This window comes from Otolemur garnettii, unplaced genomic scaffold (assembly GCF_000181295.1).
Source record: "Otolemur garnettii isolate 467f Iridium unplaced genomic scaffold, OtoGar3 scaffold00024, whole genome shotgun sequence".
NCBI lineage: Eukaryota > Metazoa > Chordata > Mammalia > Primates > Galagidae > Otolemur > Otolemur garnettii.
The window spans coordinates 20,837,449-20,855,802 of NW_003852419.1; the positions used below are offsets into that span (position 1 = coordinate 20,837,449).

At 34.0% G+C, this 18,354-nt stretch overlaps 1 protein-coding gene across 4 annotated transcripts in view; it reads right to left on the reverse strand.

Annotated features, from left to right (window-relative positions):
* VPS54 (VPS54, GARP complex subunit) overlaps positions 1–18,354 on the reverse strand; it is a 124,606-nt gene that overhangs the window by 9,175 nt on the left and 97,077 nt on the right. For all 4 annotated transcript variants that reach the window (XM_003787955.3, XM_023512093.1, XM_023512094.1 and 1 more), the window contains 5 exons: positions 15,478–15,541; positions 12,910–13,015; positions 11,928–12,015; positions 11,243–11,364; positions 11,049–11,129 (listed from right to left, as the gene is read on the reverse strand). In XM_003787955.3, the coding sequence (XP_003788003.1) occupies positions 11,049–11,129; positions 11,243–11,364; positions 11,928–12,015; positions 12,910–13,015; positions 15,478–15,541 (461 nt within the window). The remainder of the gene's footprint in view (positions 1–11,048; positions 11,130–11,242; positions 11,365–11,927; positions 12,016–12,909; positions 13,016–15,477; positions 15,542–18,354) is intronic.

Sequence of the window (18,354 nt, forward strand, 5' to 3'; positions counted from 1 at the left end):
CACAAAATAGTGCTTGATACAAAGTAAGTACTCAAAAAAGTATCAGCTACTAATGTGGCTTAATATGCAATGATGATGCAATGATGATGCAAAATTAAAATCATACATTTATGGGGTACAATGTGGATGATTTGACATACAATGTGGAATGCTTAAATCAAACTCATTAACATAGCCCTCACCTCTTGCTTACTTATTTTTTGTGGTAAGACATATACCAATAGTCAAGCCGAGAATACGATCAAAGATTCTTTTCCTTTTACAGTAGTGCAAAAGGAGATGAAATACCTGGGAATATATCTAACAAAGGACATAAACGATCAGAGAACTATGAAACCCTGCGAAAATAAACAGGAGAAGATGCTAACAAATGGTAGAACATACCATGCTCATGGTTGGGAAGAATCAATACTGTTAAAATGTCCATCCTACCCAAAGCAATCCCCATCAAAGCACCAATGTCATACTTTAAAGAGCTTGAAAAAATAGCACTTCGTTTTATATGGAATCAGAAAAACTCTGAATAGCCAATACAATTCTTAGAAATAAAAACAAATCTGAAGGCAGCACGTTACCAGACTTCAGGTTATACTACAAATTTGTAGTACCAGGTGACCAAAACACCATGGTACTGACAAAAACAGAGACAAAGCTCTATGGAATAGAATAGAGAATCTAGAGATGAACCCAGCCACATCTTTGATAAGCCAAACAAAAACTTGCATTAGGGAAAAGAATCTCTATTTAACAGATGGCACTGAAGAACTTGCTGGCCACTTGCAGAAGACTGAAACTGGACCCATACCTCCCACCACTAACAAAAATTGATTCTCACTGGATAAAAGATTTAAATTTAAGATATGAAACTAAAAAAATATTAGAAGAGAGTGAAGGGAAAACACTTGAAGATACTGGCCTAGGAAAATATTTTATGAGGAAGAATGCATGCCCTGGCAATTATAGCAACACCAAAAATAAATAACTGGGATTTGATCAAGCTAAAAAGCTGTTGCACAGCTAAGGGCAATACAACCATTCTACCTACAAAGCAAACAGCCAGGCTTTGGAATAGGAGAAGATTTTTGCATGTTATGATTCTTACAAAGGTCTGGTAACTACGATCTACAGAGAACTCAAATAATCAGAAAAGAGCAAACAACCCCATGTCTTTGTGTGCAAGAGACTTGAACAGAAACTTCTCTGAAAATGATAGATGAATGGCCAAAAACATATGAAAAATGCTCATTGTCCCTAATCATCAGAGAAATACAAATCAAAAACCACTTTGAGATATCACCTAACTCCTGTAAGATTAGCCCACATCACAAAGTCCGAGAACTGCAGATGCTGGCGTGGAAGTAGAGAGAAGGGAACACTTCTACGCTGCTGGGGGATTGCAAACTGATACAACCTTTATGGAAAAAAGTATGGAGAATTCTCAAAGAACTAAAAATTGACATTCCATTTGATCCTGCAATTCCACTCCTAGGTATCTACACAGAAGAACAAAATCATTTTACCATAGACATTTGCACCAGAATGTTTACTGCAGCCCAGTTCATAATGGCCAAGTCATAGAAGCAATTCAAATGCCCATCAACCCATGATGGATTAATAAATTGTGGTATACGTATACCATGGAATACTATTCAGCCATAAAAAGATGAAGACTTTATATCTTTTATGTTTACCTGAATGGAACTGGAACACATTGTTCTTAGTGAAGTATCTCAAGAATGGAAACAAAAGTATCCAATGAACTCAGTACTATTATGAAACCAATATATAAACATTTACATACTCATATGAAAGATCAAACAAATATAGTCTAGCAAGGTAAGGAAGAGGGGAGGGGAAGGGGCAGGGTGATTGGTGGGAGGGGGGAGAGAGATTGGTGGGATCTCACCTGATATGTATAATGCAAGGGTACATTTTAAAATAACTAAGAATAAATTTTAAATGTCTTACCACAAAGAAGTAGCCCCTTTAAATTAACAGACTATTTTTCAAATATGTTTTTAAGAATATGTTCACATAGCTCAGGGCCCATAGCACAGTGGTTACATCACTGGTTATGGCATCAGCCACATGCACTGAGGCTAGCGAGTTTGAGCCTGGCTTGGGCCAGCTAAACATCAATGACAACTGCAACCAGAAAATAGCCAGGCATTGTGGCGGGTGCTGTAGTCTCAGCTACTTGGGAGGCTGAGGCAAGAGAATTGCTTAAGCCCAAGAATTGGAGGTTGCTGTGAGCTGTGATGCCCCAGCACTCTACCTAAGGCAACATAGTGAGACTCTGTCTCCACAAAAAAAAAAAAAGAATATGTTTTTACTTTGTAGGTGGGTCAATATAGTGATCATATTTACCCTAACACTAAGGTAAATGAAGACTTTTCTGTAATGTTTTATGCTAAAAATTTAAACTTAGGTAAATTCATTTTACTATTCTTACACATAGAACAGTGTACTGGTCTGAGTAAATGATCACCTTTTGGCTTACATTCTAGAATTCACAGAGCTTAAATTATATACCATTTTATTTAAAAAATAAATTTAAAAGATAAATTTGAGCTAAGCAACTATATTTTAAATATACTAATCTTATATAGTTTATTAAAATGAGGTGAGTTCCAACATACTGTTATAGAAGAATTATGTAGAAGTCACCATGTGACTGGACTAAATAAAGTAAAAGCAAAGTTGTGACCACCAAGCAGTTGTCTCCAGCCTAGAAATATATTAAATATCCCCTATTTTTATTAGCAACAGCTTTGAGATATAATTAATATACCATAAAGTTCATTCTTTTAAAATATACAATTTAGTAGGTTTTAATAAATTCATAGTTAATACAACTATTACCACTAATTTATAAACATTTCATCACCCCAGAAAGAGAAAGCAACAGACCAACATCCCTTATAAATATAGATGTCAAAATCCTCAATAAAGTCAACTTAGAGAGGTTTTATCAGCCTAGCTCACAGCAACTTCAGAACTCAAAACTCAAAGAGACTGTAACATACTAGTCAACATATGTAGACGGTCAATATAAGGAAATAGACATACTGTATTGATATGTACATGTGGTACATGACATGAAATTAAGTCAATTTAGGGAGGTGGTCAACTATGGAGGTTCTACTGTACTAGAAAACCAATTCAACAGGACATCAAATAGATAATTCACCACGACCAAATGAGCTTCATTCATCCCAGGGATGCAAGAATGGTTCAACATATGAAAATCAATAAATGTGATTACCACATAAACAGAAGCAAAAAAAAAAAAAGCCATATGATCATCTCAATTGATGCAGAAAAAGCATTAACAAAATTTAGCACTCTTTCATGATAAAAATCTTCAACAAGCTAGGTATTGAAGGAACATATCTCAAGATTACAAAAACCATATGTGACAAACTGGCAGTCAACATCATACTGAATGGGGAAAAGTTGAAACCAATACCACTAAGAAATGAAAGAAGACTACTTCTTCTTTCCCCCCCCCCTGTAGTTTTTGGCTGGGGCTGGATTTGAACCCACCATCTCCCACATATGGGGCCGGCGCCCTACTCCTTTGAGCCACAGGCGCCCCTGAAGAAGACTACTTCTAAACAACATAGTGCTGTAAGACCTAGCCAGAACAATCAGACAAGAGGAAGAAACAAAGGGTACCCAAATTGGGGAAAAAAGAGTTCAATCCATTGCTTTTTGCTGACAATATGACCTTATATCTAGAAAACCCTGAAGATTCCACCAAGATACTCCCAGAATTAATAAATAAATTTAGCAAAGTCTCAGTTTATAAAATCAATGTACACAGATCAGTAGCATTCCTAATACCAATAACACTCAAGCTGATAATCAAATAAAAGACTCAATATCATTCACAGTAGCTACAAAGAAAATAAAATACCTAAGAGGTGAAAGATCTCTACAAAGAAAACTATGAAACACTAAGGAAGGAAAGTGCCAATGACACAAACAAATGGAAAAATATATCATGCTCATGGATTGGTAGAGTCAACATTGTTAAAATGTCCGTACTATACAAACTGACTCACAGATTCAAATGCAATCTCCAACAAAATACCAATGTCATATTTCACAGATCTAGAAAAAATAATTCAATGCTTCGTTTGGAATAAGAAAAGAGCTTAAATAGCCAAAACAATCTTAAGCAAAAGGAATAAATCTGCAGGCATCACATTACCACACTTCAAACCATACTACAAGGCTACAATAACCAAAACAGCATGGTACTGCCATAAAAAATACCAAAGGAACAGAACAGAGAACTCAGACATAAAACCATCCACATATAGCCAACTGACCTTTGACAAAGCAGACAATATACACTGGGGAAAATAAGTCTTATTTAATACATGGTGCTGAGAAAACTGGATAACCACATGCAGAAGACTGAAACAAGATCTGTATCTCTTACCACCAACAAAAATTAACTCAAGATGAATAAAAGACTTAAATGTAAGTCACAAAACTACAAGAATTCTAGAAGAAAATGCTGGAACAACTCTTTTAGATAATTGCTTAGGCAAGGAATTTATGAAGACAATCCCAATGGTAATCACAACAACAACTAAAATAAATAAATGGGACTTGATTAAATTAAAAGGCTTCTACACAGCTAAAGCAATAATCAAAGGAGCAAATAGGCAACCTATGGAAGAAAATATACGCAAGTTAAATATTCAATAAAGGGCCAATAACCAGAATCTATAAAGAACTCAAGCAAATCTGAAAAGAAAAAAGAGACAACACCATAAAAAGTGGGCAAAAGACATCAACAGAGGCTTTTCAAAAGTAGACAAATGACCAATAAACATATGAAAAAATACTCAGCATCACTAATTATCAAGGACATGCAAATTAAAACCACAATGAGATATCACCTTACACTAGTTAGAATGGCTTTTATTAAAAAATCCAAAAATAAAAGATGCTGGCATGGATGCAGAGAGAAAGGAATGCTTGTACACTGTTGGTGGGATTGAAAATTAGTGTAACTGGGTGGCACCTGTGGCTCAAGGAGTAGGGCGCCAGCCCCATATACTGGGGGTGGTGGGTTCAAACCCAGCCCCGGCCAAAAACTGGAAAAAAAAAAGAAAGAAAGAAAATTAGTATAACCTCTTTGGAAAATAGTATGGAGATTCCTCAAAGAACTAAAAGTAGACCTACCATTTGATCCAGCAATCCCACTATAGGGTATTTACCCAAAGGAAAATAAGTCATTTTATCAAAAAGACACCTGCACTCAAATGTTTATAGCAGCACAATTTATAATTGCTAAGATGCAGAAGCAACTCAAGTACCCATTCAATTTGTGAGTAGATTAACAAAATAGGTATGTGTATTGTGGTGGGAGTCTGTAGTCCTAGCTGCTTAGGAGGCTGAGGCAAAAGCATTGCTTAAGCCCAGGAGTTTGAGGTTGGTGTGAGCTGTGATGCCACAGTACTCTACTGACAGCAACATTGTGAGACTCAGTCTCCAAAAAAAAAAAAAAAGTACATGTGTTTTGCTTTGTTTTTTCCATTCTTTAGGTATTTCCCTTAGGATAATGGTTTTCCCTTTCATCCAGCTAACACTATAGACAATGGTTAAAGACTAAACACTTTGACCCAAAAGTGGAGAAACCAAGCACGTCTGCTTTACCACTTCTATTTAACATTGTAGTGAAGGTCCTAACCAGTGCCATAAGGTGAAGAAAAAAAAAAATAAAAGGCATACAATTGGAAAAGATGCAAAATTCTATTTGCAGGTGACATGATTTTTATGTATGCAGTAAATCCGAAACAATCTATAGAAATGGCATTAAACCTAAAAGGTAAGTTTAGCAAGTATGTGGAATATAAAGGTTAACATAGAAAAATAAATAGTATTTTTATATACTAACATTGAATAACTGGAAATTTAACTTACAAAATATCATTTACAAAGGCATCAAAAACTAAAACTACTTAGGGATAAAACCTAACAAACTATGTGCAATATATATTTATACTTAAAATGACAAATTTTTGATGAGAGAAATTAAAGACTTCAGGAAATAAAGATAAACCAAGTAATGTGTGATAAATAGGACTCTTGGGGGCAAAAGCCCTGGTTTGTAGTATTTGTTAATTTCTGTAGTGTAAATATTACACCATGGCCAATTTCAGCTTATCAATGTGATGCCACAGAATATGGAACTGGGAAGAGATACACAAAATAGATTCTGGCTAGAAGGTACAAGCTGGCTCCTGTAACACTGGATATACAGTATGAATGAGAAGACTCACTAATGTTAAGATGTCAATTCTCTCCAAATAGACCTATTAAATATATATTCAATGCAATTTCAAACAGAGTCTGGGCACTCTTTTTGGTAGTATCTGATTTAAAAATGTATTGGGGAGGCTGGGCGAGGTGGCTCACTCCTGTAAGCCTAGCACTCTGAGAGACTGTGGTCAGGTGGATTGCCTGAGCTCACACGTTCCAGACCAGCCAGAGCCAAAGCAAGACCTCATCTCTAAAAATAGCTGGGCATTGTAGTAGGCGCCTGTAGTTCCAGCTACTTGGGAGGCTGAGGCAAGAGAACTGCTTAAGCTCAAGAGTTTGAGGTTTCTGTGAGCTGTGATGCCACAGCACTGTATGGAGGGTAACATAGTGAGACTCTGTCTCAAAAAAAAGAAAAGGAAACTTAAAAAATATAAATGGGGGAAAGCTAAGGACCTAGAATAGATAAAACAATTTTGAAAAAGAACAATATTAGAGGATTCACATTACCTTACTTTAAGACTCTCAATAACACTATAATAGTTAGGGTCCTCAAACTTTTTAAACTGGAGGCCAGTTCACTGTCCCTCAGACCTTTGGGAGGCTGGACTGCGGGCCCCGAGACAAGTCAGCTGCTAAGGAGAGGCAACAGCAGTAAAAACACCCAGCAGGCCAGATAAATATCCTAGGTGGATGGCATGTGGCCCGCGGGCCATAGTTTGAGGACACCTGGGTGGTACTAGTATAAAGACAGTAATGGAACAGAACAGATTCAAAAAAGGAGATCTATACAAAAGTAGGTGATTGATTTTCCATGAAGGTGCCAATGGGAGAAAGAAGTTTTTTCAACAAAAAGTGCTAGAACTATCAAAAAATGAACACTGACTTATGCTTTGCATTATATGTAAAAATCAACTAGAAATGTATCATAGACTTAATTATAAAACCTAAAACAATAAAATGCCTAACCAAAAATATTGGAGAATATTACACAGATTTCTTTGGGTGGGACATAAGAAGTATGAACAATAAAAGAAAAAATTATAAGCTGGATATCATCAAAATAAAAAACTGATTGACACCATTAACAAAATGAAAAGACAAACCACAGAGAATACTTACAACCTATAGATCTGATAAAGAACTTGTATCTAAGAACTCTCATAAGATGAATAACCCAATTTTTTAAAATGAGCAAAAATTTGATACTAAAGAAAACATATGGATGAAAAGCATATTAAAAGATGCTCCACGTATTTGTAATTGTGTAAATTAAAACCACAATGAGATGTCACACATATATATCTACTAGCAGACTAACATTAATTAAAAAGCAGATAATATTGTCTATATTGCCCTAAGTGACTTACAGATTCAATGCAATTCCCATCAAAATACCAATGTTATATTTCACAGATCTAGAAAAATAATCCTAAGCTTCAAAAGAAATCCTTTTCTTCACATAGAACAAAAAGAAAAAGAGCTCAAATAGCCAAAGCAATCTTAAGCCAAAAAAAAAAAAAAAAAAACACATGAGATATCATATTACCTGACTCCAAATTATGTTACAAGGTCACAACAACCAAAACAGCATGATACTGTACTTCTATAGTAGAGACAAAGACCATGATAGAGAACCCAGAAATAAAACCATATAGGTATGACCAATTGACTTTTGGCAAAGCAGACAAAAACATGTACTAGGGAAAGGACATTCTCTTCAATAAATGGCTGGGAAAATTGTACTTGATCTTAACTATAAGGCAGAGAAGCAATGGTGCTAGAAAAACTGGATAGCTACACAAAGAAGAATGAAAAAGGATCTCTATCTCTTACAACAGACAAAAATTAACTCAAGATGGATTAAAAACTTAAATCTAAGGCATGAAAAGTAAAAAAGTTCTAGAAGAAAATATAGGAAAAACTCTTCTAGACATTGCCCTATGCAAAGAATTTATGACTAACACCCCAAAGGCAAATATAACAACAAAAATAAATAAATGGGAGTTAATTAAATTGAAAAGCTTCTGTACAACAAAGGAAATAATCAACAGAGTAAATAGACAACCTACAGAATGGGAGAAAATACTTGCAAACTATACATTTGATAAAAGACTAACATTTAGAATCTATAAAGACCTGAAATCAGCAAGAAAAAAACTAAAAACCCTTTCAAAGATAGGCAAAAGGCAGGAACAGAATTTTTTCACAAGAAGATATCACTAATCATGAGGAAAATGCAAATGAAAACTACAATGAGATACCACTTTTTTCCTGTCAGAATGGCCATCATTAAAAAGTCAAAAAACAGGCCAGGAACAGTGGCTCATTGATTAGCACTTTGGGAAGCCAAGATGGAAGGATCACTTGAGGCTAGAGTTTGAGACCAGCCTGAGTGACAAAGTGAGACCCCATGTCTACAAAAAACAAAAAAATTAGGCAGAAGTATGATGTGCACCTAGCTACTCAGAAGGGTGAGGCAGGGGGTGTGCTTGAGCCCAGGAGTTTGAGGCTGTAGTGAGCCAGGATGATGCTACTGCCCGCTAACCTGGGCAAGAGAGTGGGAACCTGTCACCAAAAAAAAGAAGGAAAGGGAAGGAAAAAGAAGAAGAGAAAGTAAAGGAGAAGAGTAAGGAAAGGGGAAAGGGAAAAAGGGAAAGGAAAGAAAGGAAAAAGTCTGGCAGAGACTTTTTCTAAATAAATTATTGTAAAAGGACACTGAGCAATTAGTAAGTTTAAACAATAGGTATTAGATGATGATGTTAAGGAATTTTTGTTAACTTTATTAGGTGTCATAAGAGTAATGTGGCTATGTAAGAATGTGTTCTTCATTTTAAAAAATGCATACTTAATTATTTAGAAATGAAACACCATAATACCTCAAATTTATTATAAAATATTTTAGCAAAAAAAGCAAATTGTAAAAAACTGTTAAGCAGAGGTGAAAAATATATGAAACCTCATGAAAGAATAATCTTTTCTGGGTGGCACCTGTGGCTCAAAGGAGTAGGGCGCTGGCCCCATATACCAGAGGTGGTGGGTTCAAACCTAGCCCCAGCCAAAAACTGCAAAAAAAAAAAAAATAATAATAATAATAATCTTTTTCCTTATGGAAAACTTTAAAAAATAAAATAAGTTTTCATAGGAAAAAGTCTAGCCATTATTGTAATTCTTACTCAAAACCTCTGTGATAACCAAATTGGCAAATTAGAGTCAGAGTTTGGAAAGTCCTGGCACATTTTTGGTTTTGCTTCATTATATTCTATTTCATCTGTAATTCCACTATTTAACATTTACTTTATCCTACACTATTACACCATTTTGCTTTCTAGGATAGTAAACTTGAAAGCAGACAAGATGTGTTTTTGACTTTCAGACACAGAAGAATACTACATATCAGAAGAAACTTTGTTGGAAAAGAATTTCTTCTGAATTTAGCTTGATCTTGGCACTCAAGAAAATAGAAATTTTCTAAACAATAATTTTTCTCCATACAAAAATAGAAACTAATTTAATAGGCATAACATAGTATAGAAATGTTTGCACATAATTATAAACTCCATAAGCTTCTTAAAAGTGAAACAAAACATACACATTATCAACTACATCAGAGTTTCTCAAAGTGTGTTCTAGGGAATCCTGAGAGTCAAGAGACATTTTCAAGGAATCGGGAAGTAAAAACCATTTTCATAATACTAAGATTTATTTATCTTTTTAATTCTCATTCGCTCATGATTGAACAGTGGGGATTTTCAAATGGCTTGTGATAGTATCACCATTCTGAAAGCTAACAGAAAGTGTGTTTGTGTATTCTTATATTAAAAAAAAATTTAGTTTTAATTTCTAATATGGTACTTACTAATAAGTATAAATTACATAAACAAACGCTCTTTGGGGTCCTCAATTATTTTTAAACATGTAAAGGGATCCAGTGACCAAAACTTGAGAACTATTGAACAAATGCAATATTATTTTCTAAGCACTTTTAGGCACATGACTATGTGAATGAATGGGCACCACTTTATCTTGTTGTTTTGATTGTTATGAGCCTGCTATTCTTGCCATTGATGAATCCAAAAGATGCAAATAGAAGGAAAAGCAAATCAAAGGAAAAGCAAATCAAGTTCCTTGCTTAGTAAGGTTATTCCAAATATGATCTTGGGCAAAAAGCCTACATAGAATAAACCTTTACACTTTCAAGTGTAAAGTGCTTTCTCCCTAAGACATGGATTAAAAAATTTAGGGAAAGGAAAAGAGTGAGAAATAGGGTAAAAATGATTAAGGCTGATTAAAAGACAGTTTTCTGAAGACACCTTCTCAGTGTAATAGAGAATTCTTTGGGGACTACTACTTCATTGAATGATAAACTGGGAATGAAAAGAACACAAAAAATGAATATTGAAATTGATTAACATAAAAATACTTCTCTACAGGGTTTCTACCATCCTTAGAATCATCTTTTCTTTTCCCCTGAGCTGCTTAGAAAGTGAATGCCAATTATTTGGGAAACCTAAACATTTTATTGATTAGTTTTCTAAACCCTGAAAAATATGATTTGCTAGACAACTATGGGTTAGACAACTATTTGTGGCCTTGGCCTCAGTAGATGTTCATATTTTCCTCAAAATAATTTAAAAATTTTACCAATTCATAAATATTCTTCTGAAAATTTAGATTCTTTTATCACATCTTAGTTATACAGGATTCTCTAGAAAATGGAAAGTCATAGTGCCCCTAAGCAAAGCCTAATAATTTCTATAAATCATTACCTTAGATAACAGCTTGTCAAATAAGCTATCCATTATCGCTACAAGCTTAGCTGATATTTCAGCTATGTGGTCATGGTAGTCCTGTAATGAGAAATAATATTGTATTTTAAAGTCCCTGGGACACATCTAAAACATACTTAACAATAGTGGATCCAAAGTCATGAAACTTCAATAGAAAATGTGTGAAAAAGTACCTTAGTGATATGATCAAAATGCCTAAGCATGCTATATTGCTTAGGTGGTAGTCGAGCTTCAAAATGAGCCCGGATCACAGGAATGTAGTGCACAATTAACTGCAAACATCTCGAAGAAAGAGCTAAAACATCCAGGAAGTGGATATATGATAAAGAAACACAAAGAGATATTAGTTGATTTCAATTACAAATCATATGAAGTAGAAAATATCAGTTAATTTTATACAGATCCAGTTTATTTTATAAACGCAGAGCACTGTGGCAGAAGGCAACAGATTTGATTTTTGCTTAAAAAAAAAATTTGACACTGAATAATATAATGACTAACCTGCTTTCAAATGGTGAGCATTACCAGTATGAAGACAATAATGGAACAAATAGACCTCTTCTGACATTCAGATACCTTTCACACCAACATACTTCATACACATTACATCTTAACATTTTCTTAAGAGTAATACAACTTCCAAATAACTTATACTTGTTTAAGTGGAAATCACTCATAAAATTTTCCCCAAGGTTAATTTTTCTATTATGATAATACATAAAAGAGTGAAATGCCATTTCCACTTTTAGAGTCTTTGGTTCAGAACCATGAAAACATCAGATATAATAAAAACACAGTGAGTACAGTGACATCATTGTAACCACTTCAGCATGTGAAACTAAATGCAAGAATCCATACCCAAATTTTTTGTAGTTATTGTTTTTAGTCCAACAACCTGCAGCGCACCAGCTCCAAGAACTAATTGGCAACTTCTTGAATTGAAGTACTAACAAAGGAAGGAGAAAAAAACAAACATTTTATTAAAAACTATTCTTTCTATGCTGGCAATGTGCTAACTGTTCAAAAATACATTTCTCTTTCCTCTTATTCAAGGACCAAATTAATTTTCTAGTAGAAGCAATTAGCATTTACTTGTGTAATGAGAAAAAAGGGGAGGAAAGAGGAAGGGAATTCTAAGTGATAATATTTATTATCTGATAGAAAAAAAGTTGAGAAATTCTAAAAATGTTTTAAGTAATTAATCTTTAATTTTTATTCTCAAAACTAGTTCAGTTTCAATTATTCTTACTGAAATGTCCTGTTTTCAAGAGTTTCAAAAATCTTTCTTGACTAAAACATGACAACTCAAGTTCAGAACAGAATTAACAGATAGATTTGAGATTTGAAAAAAGTAAATAAAGCCTTTCCTTTAAACTAGCAGTTAAAAATATCTCTTAACATAAAATGGCCAAATAATATAACCACATTTTCATTTTACATCAATGGTTCTGAAAGAATGATGCAAGAAAAATCTCTAACCTTAGTGAGATGAATTTTGTAAAGTTCAGTGAATTCCTTCCATGTACATTTGAAACCAGTCCAGGTTTTTTGACCTAAGTGGCCTCAGTCATGTTCAGCACCTAATGAACAAATCATCTCCTGTCTCCAATGTCATTAACAACTCTATGGGTGTAATGAGGAATCACTCAATGTGGAGTGAGAAGGAAGCAGGCAGCTTTTTTCCAGTAACATGTTGTGATTCAACCACATTCAAATGTTATAAAACTTATGTCTTAAAGATAACTTGACCTTGAAATGTCTTAAAGTTGAAAGATTAGAAATACCTTAATTAATTAATTCTTCCAACTATTTTTCTATAATGGGATGAAGTCATACACACCTTCAATAAATCTGACAGACGAGTAAGCATGTCAGTAGTAACAGATGGGATATTATCCACACACTGGCAATATTCAAGGATAATTCTTATTAACAGCAATACAGTTCTATAAGAAAAGAAAGATAGTACATGATAAAAACAAGAAAAATCAAACTCATTTGCCATATAAAAATCACATTACTTACCAATACAATGAATCTGAGCATATAATGATGATCTTAGTAATTGTTAAATTATGTGTTTCACTCACAAGTGCAGCAGGTGAATTAGAGTGAGACAACAGAGGTGCCTAGTGTACAATATTTATGGGTATTTACTCTTAGAGTTGTGCAATGGCAAGGTCAGCATTTGCACTACACTGAGAATGAGTAGGTCCTTAAATTTTGTGCTACAGGCATAGCAGTCTCTGCATGGCATTCTCATTAAGGAAGTCTCTCTGGTAAGGTAGGTATTTCATTTTTTGGCCAATTCAGACACATTGACAAAAAGTCTACCCAGTATTTATTTACTGAATTAATGAAGAGAACATAATCTAGATTTTCTTGGTGAGACAAAAAAGGAGGCTATAATGGTTTTAAAAATTTTTATGGTAGGTCACAAAAGGTTCTCCAAAGATGATAAAGTTAGAAGCTCAATATTAGACATGTCACAAGTTGAAAAGATAAACTATTGGGAGATTAAATAAGGTTGAAATTAAGGGGAAAAGAGCCATTCACTGTAGGATAACTAAATTCAATGAGAAGTTCAGAATGAGAGAACTATGTAAAATAATGGTTTAGTAAGGTCTGAAGGCTATCTGAGGGATAGTGATTCCATAAAGACAGTGTCATGCCATATTTATTCTCTATGCATACTCCTAAAAGTCTGCTTTACTGGGCATGAGTTCACTACTTAGCTTTATAATCTTCTCTTGAAAGTTATAATAGCCCCTCTTTGTCCAAGGAGTTGGTTTTTTGACAACAGCCTCTGACTAAAAATCTAGAAAGCAAGGTAGCCAGAGGGGACGATTTCCATCAAGCACATGAAAAGCAAATAGAAAATGGGTACATTAAGGAGGGAGATTGAAATTAGATTGAAGGGATGAGATTATAGGAAGGCTGAAAAAAGCTTTGCCCTAGCAGAACTATAGGGACTTAGTTTAGAATGTATAGACTTCTGAGACTTAAACACAGACTGAGAAAAAACATTAATTCTATACATATTTTTAGAATGATTATAATGTCAATAAAAATAAGAAGTGGTAAGGCTTAATCTTTGATACCTTTGAGGAACACAAAGTAGGGAAATATAAAAATAAATAAATAATTCCAATATAGCTCAGTAAATGACATGATAGATAGAGGGACACAGATTTACATACTTCATGGCCTCGGTAAGTATTCACAAAATGCTTAAACAGCAAAGAATAAAAGTGAAAAAGGAATGCTCATCTAGATATTGAGAATTAGACCTAGGCTTGGTATCTGTAGCTCAAGCAGTTAGGGCACCAGCCATATACACTGGAGGTGGCAGGTTCAAGCCCAGCCTGGGCCTGCCAAATAGCAGTGACAACTACAGCCAAAAAAAAATAGCTGGGCTTTGTGGTGGGCACCTGTAGTCCCAGCTACTTGAGAGGCTGAGGCAAGAGAATCGCTTAAGCCCAAAGAGTTTGAGGTTGCTGTGAGCTATGATGCCACAGCACTCTATGGAAGGCGACACAGTGAGACCCTGTCTCAAAAAAAAAAAAGAGAGAGAGAATTAGACCTAGATTCTAATTCTCACTACATTTGGGTTACCTTATGTTAACCATATGCAACCTTCTACTGTTCAATTCTCATAATTGTAGAAAGGAAACAATCCCTTATGTGTCTATTTTACAAAGTGGTTGTAAAGATCAAATGAGATGTTATACACATGAAAATAAATAAACTGTGAAGTACTGTTGAAGAATATGAGGATATTAATTTAATTACCAATTCATTATAAGACCTGTAGTACAAACAACAATAGAATTGTTGGTAGGCTTCTTAGCTAACCTCAATTTGGGTAAAGTATAAAAAACCTAATGATTTAAATGATGTCAATGAAAAAACCTACAACTATGAACATATTGGGTACTAAAACTGTTCTAAATGCTTTATATGCATTACCTATTATAATTTTCATAGGAATTCTATGTATAGCACTATTTTCTGTATTTTGTAGGCTCCAGAGTCCACAACTTAAACTACTGTTATCCTACACACTAAGAAAGCTCTAGGAAAAAAAAAAAAAGACAGAAAGAGCCATGGATAGTAAATAACATTTTTGATCAACTATAGCACTCTTAGACTGTCTAGATTTCTTCTTATGTGGGAAAAAAAAAAAAAAAAGAAAAATCAAACCCTTTTTGTTAAGCCAATGTAGTCCTTAATGGATAATGCATACTATAGATCATAGAAAATAAAATAAATCCATAACATTTCCTTTAAATACTTAGTAGAATTTGAAATTTTAATCTAAAATTAAAACTATGTACTTAAAGGGGGAACTATAAGACTTATGTTTTCAATAATTGACTGAAATATCAAAGAAATATGTGTCACTCACCCAACAACAGCATACTGTTGTCCCTCAACAATGAGAACCTCAGCTGGTTTCCTTTCTTCTGTAGCTAGAGAGTAAAGCAAATAAACAAAAAAGACAAGGGTGTAAGATGAAATAAAATACTGGAGAAAAAATCTAACAAGGCAGCTCCTATTCAGGGACTGAATTATCTCATTTCTGAAAATAAATACCTACTTTTGGGGAAGCAATAGTAACTAAAGTCCATGAGGAATTGGAAAGATTTGGATTTGAGTTGCAGTATTGCCAATTACTTAACCTTTTTCAACCTCACTATTTGTATCTACTAAATGCTATTGACAGTATCTGTCTTTTAGGATTGTTGTTAATGACAGAAATAATGATTCTAAACTGTCTACCCCTTAAGCCTGGCACATGATAGATGATCAGTAGTTAAAAAATAAGTTTAGAAAGGCAGAACTAGCATTTTAGCTGGTTGTCTTTCATATAATCATTCTTAGAATACAAGTTAATTTCCAAATTCAATAAAAAGATTACATATTTAATTCTCAAGATTTCAACCCAGAAGTTCCTTTTTCATTGTGACAATTATCATTATAAGACAAAATCTGGTATATTGAGGTTAAAAAACAGTAGACCAAATTATTGTCCTGTATCACACAAATTAAACAGATTACAATGGGCAAGTCATTATGTTTCCCTAAACTCCCAAGTGTTTTTGAGCTCTAAGACTTGAAATGTCTACTTCCTCTTTTTGAAGAAAAGAAGTCCCATTTGATATATATTTTTAATCATAATTCACTATGTATGTCATAGAGGGCAAGGACTGTATCTTAACCAATTATCTATATCGCAGAGAAGTGGCATTGCATAATAGTTAAAAGGGCCCTAAAGTCAGTCTGCCTAAATTTGAATCCCATCTATACCACTTCCTAGTTCTGTAACCTTAGGTAAGTTGCTTAACTCTTTATGCCTTAGTTTTCATATTTGTTAAATGCTAATACTAACAGTGTCTAGCATAAGGGCCTGTAAATGAGACAACATATATAAAGTATTCAGAACAGTGTAAGTACTCAATATAGCTACCATCCATTAACTATCATTTCTCTAATGCCTAGCTGAATGGCTAGTAACTCAATAAATGGAAGATAGATGAATGAATAATAGCCCAGGACCCTTAACTTGATACTAGTAATAAGTACTAGTAAAATATTAATGGACTTCAAATAACATATACCTATGTTATTTAGAAAGAAAAAAATTAAAGAAGTCTTAATTAGCCAGGAGTCTGGGAATGCAAGCCTCAGGAGGCTGAAGAAGGAAGATTGCTTGAGCCCTGGAGTTTGTGGTTGCAGTGAGCTATGATGATGCCACTGAACTCTAGTCCAGGTAATAGAGCAAGATTCTGTCTCAAAAAAACAAAACAAAGACTGAGACAGAAAAACTATAAAAGAAAATAAGAGAACCCTCTTAATATCAGTATTCTTCAAAGAAGTGGTAAAAACAAACAGTTTGCTTCACAAAAAATTGTTAACAGTTAATCATTCTACATTTTTAATTTTAATTAAAAAATATTCTGTTTACATAACAGTGGAATTAAAAGACAATAAGCTGCTGAGAGACAGAAAACAAGTCCTTAGTTATGAAGGACTTTAGTTCTCACATAAAGGGAAGTCGATCAAATATAGCTTGACAGAAGAGATGTATAGTATCTTATAATTTTATTTATTATTATTTCTTTTTATTTTTTATTTTTTGCAGTTTTTGGCCAGAGCTGGGTTTGAACCCGCCACCTCTGGTATATGGGGCTGGCACCCTACTCCTTGAGCCACAGGCACCACTCATGTCTTATAATTTTAAAGTTAGTGTCTTACTTTTCCTTCACCTTTCACTACTTGAATGCTTTTGTGTTACTAATATCATATAATCACTTAAAAAATTGAACTACTACCCACACTGTTACCTACTATAAATGATCATTAGATAAGATAAATTTACTTATTTCCTTTACTTCTTCTCTGTGCCCTGTATGAACGATCTATTTTATACCTGTCCTTAACTCCCTCTTTCATCATAGTAGCAAAGGTAGCTTTTCTCTTGAACTCCAAATTCAGTACCAGGTGCCCTGCCGCATAAATCACTCTTAATCTATTTTCTCTTTATCTCTTTAGCTACCATATCATTACTTACTTTTTCTCCATAGCTACAGGCTATGTTTGTCCACCTTTCCCCACTTTCCAGTTACTTAGCACTAAACTAAAATTGACTCTAAAACTCTACTGAATTACTAAGATTATAAATGATCTATGTATCAAACCAATAGTGGCTATTTGTATTTTACCAAGTCTTTCTCTTGTTGTGTAATTACATTTTATGTAAATGTGAAGTATATAATTTAAAAATACTTCTATATTAGAAATATTAAACTCTTATTAAATGGATAAAATGTGAAGTAATGCACTGCCTCCTTTATCAAAAACATTCAAGAACTTCATAATATCACATCTGGCATTTGATTTGATATTATGTATTGTAAATCAATCTACATTTATTATCACATGAGGACTCCACTTTAACTGGTATGGAAAACTAACTCCTAGCCATTATATCCCCTTTATATGAAACCCGACCACTATTTGATACCAATGACAATTCTCTAATTGAAATTTTTTACTTCTGTGTTGTTCTCAATTTCTTCCTACCTTTCACGTCTTTCATTCTTAGTCTCCTCTTTACAGTTTTCTTTCTTTTTGGTTCTTTCTTTTTTTCTCTTTTTTTTTTTTTAGACGGAGCCTCAAGCTATCCTCCTGGGTAGAGTGCTATGGCATCACAGCTCACAGCAACCTCCAACTCCTGGGCTCAAGCGAGTCTCCTGCCTCATCCTCCCAAGTAGCTGGGACT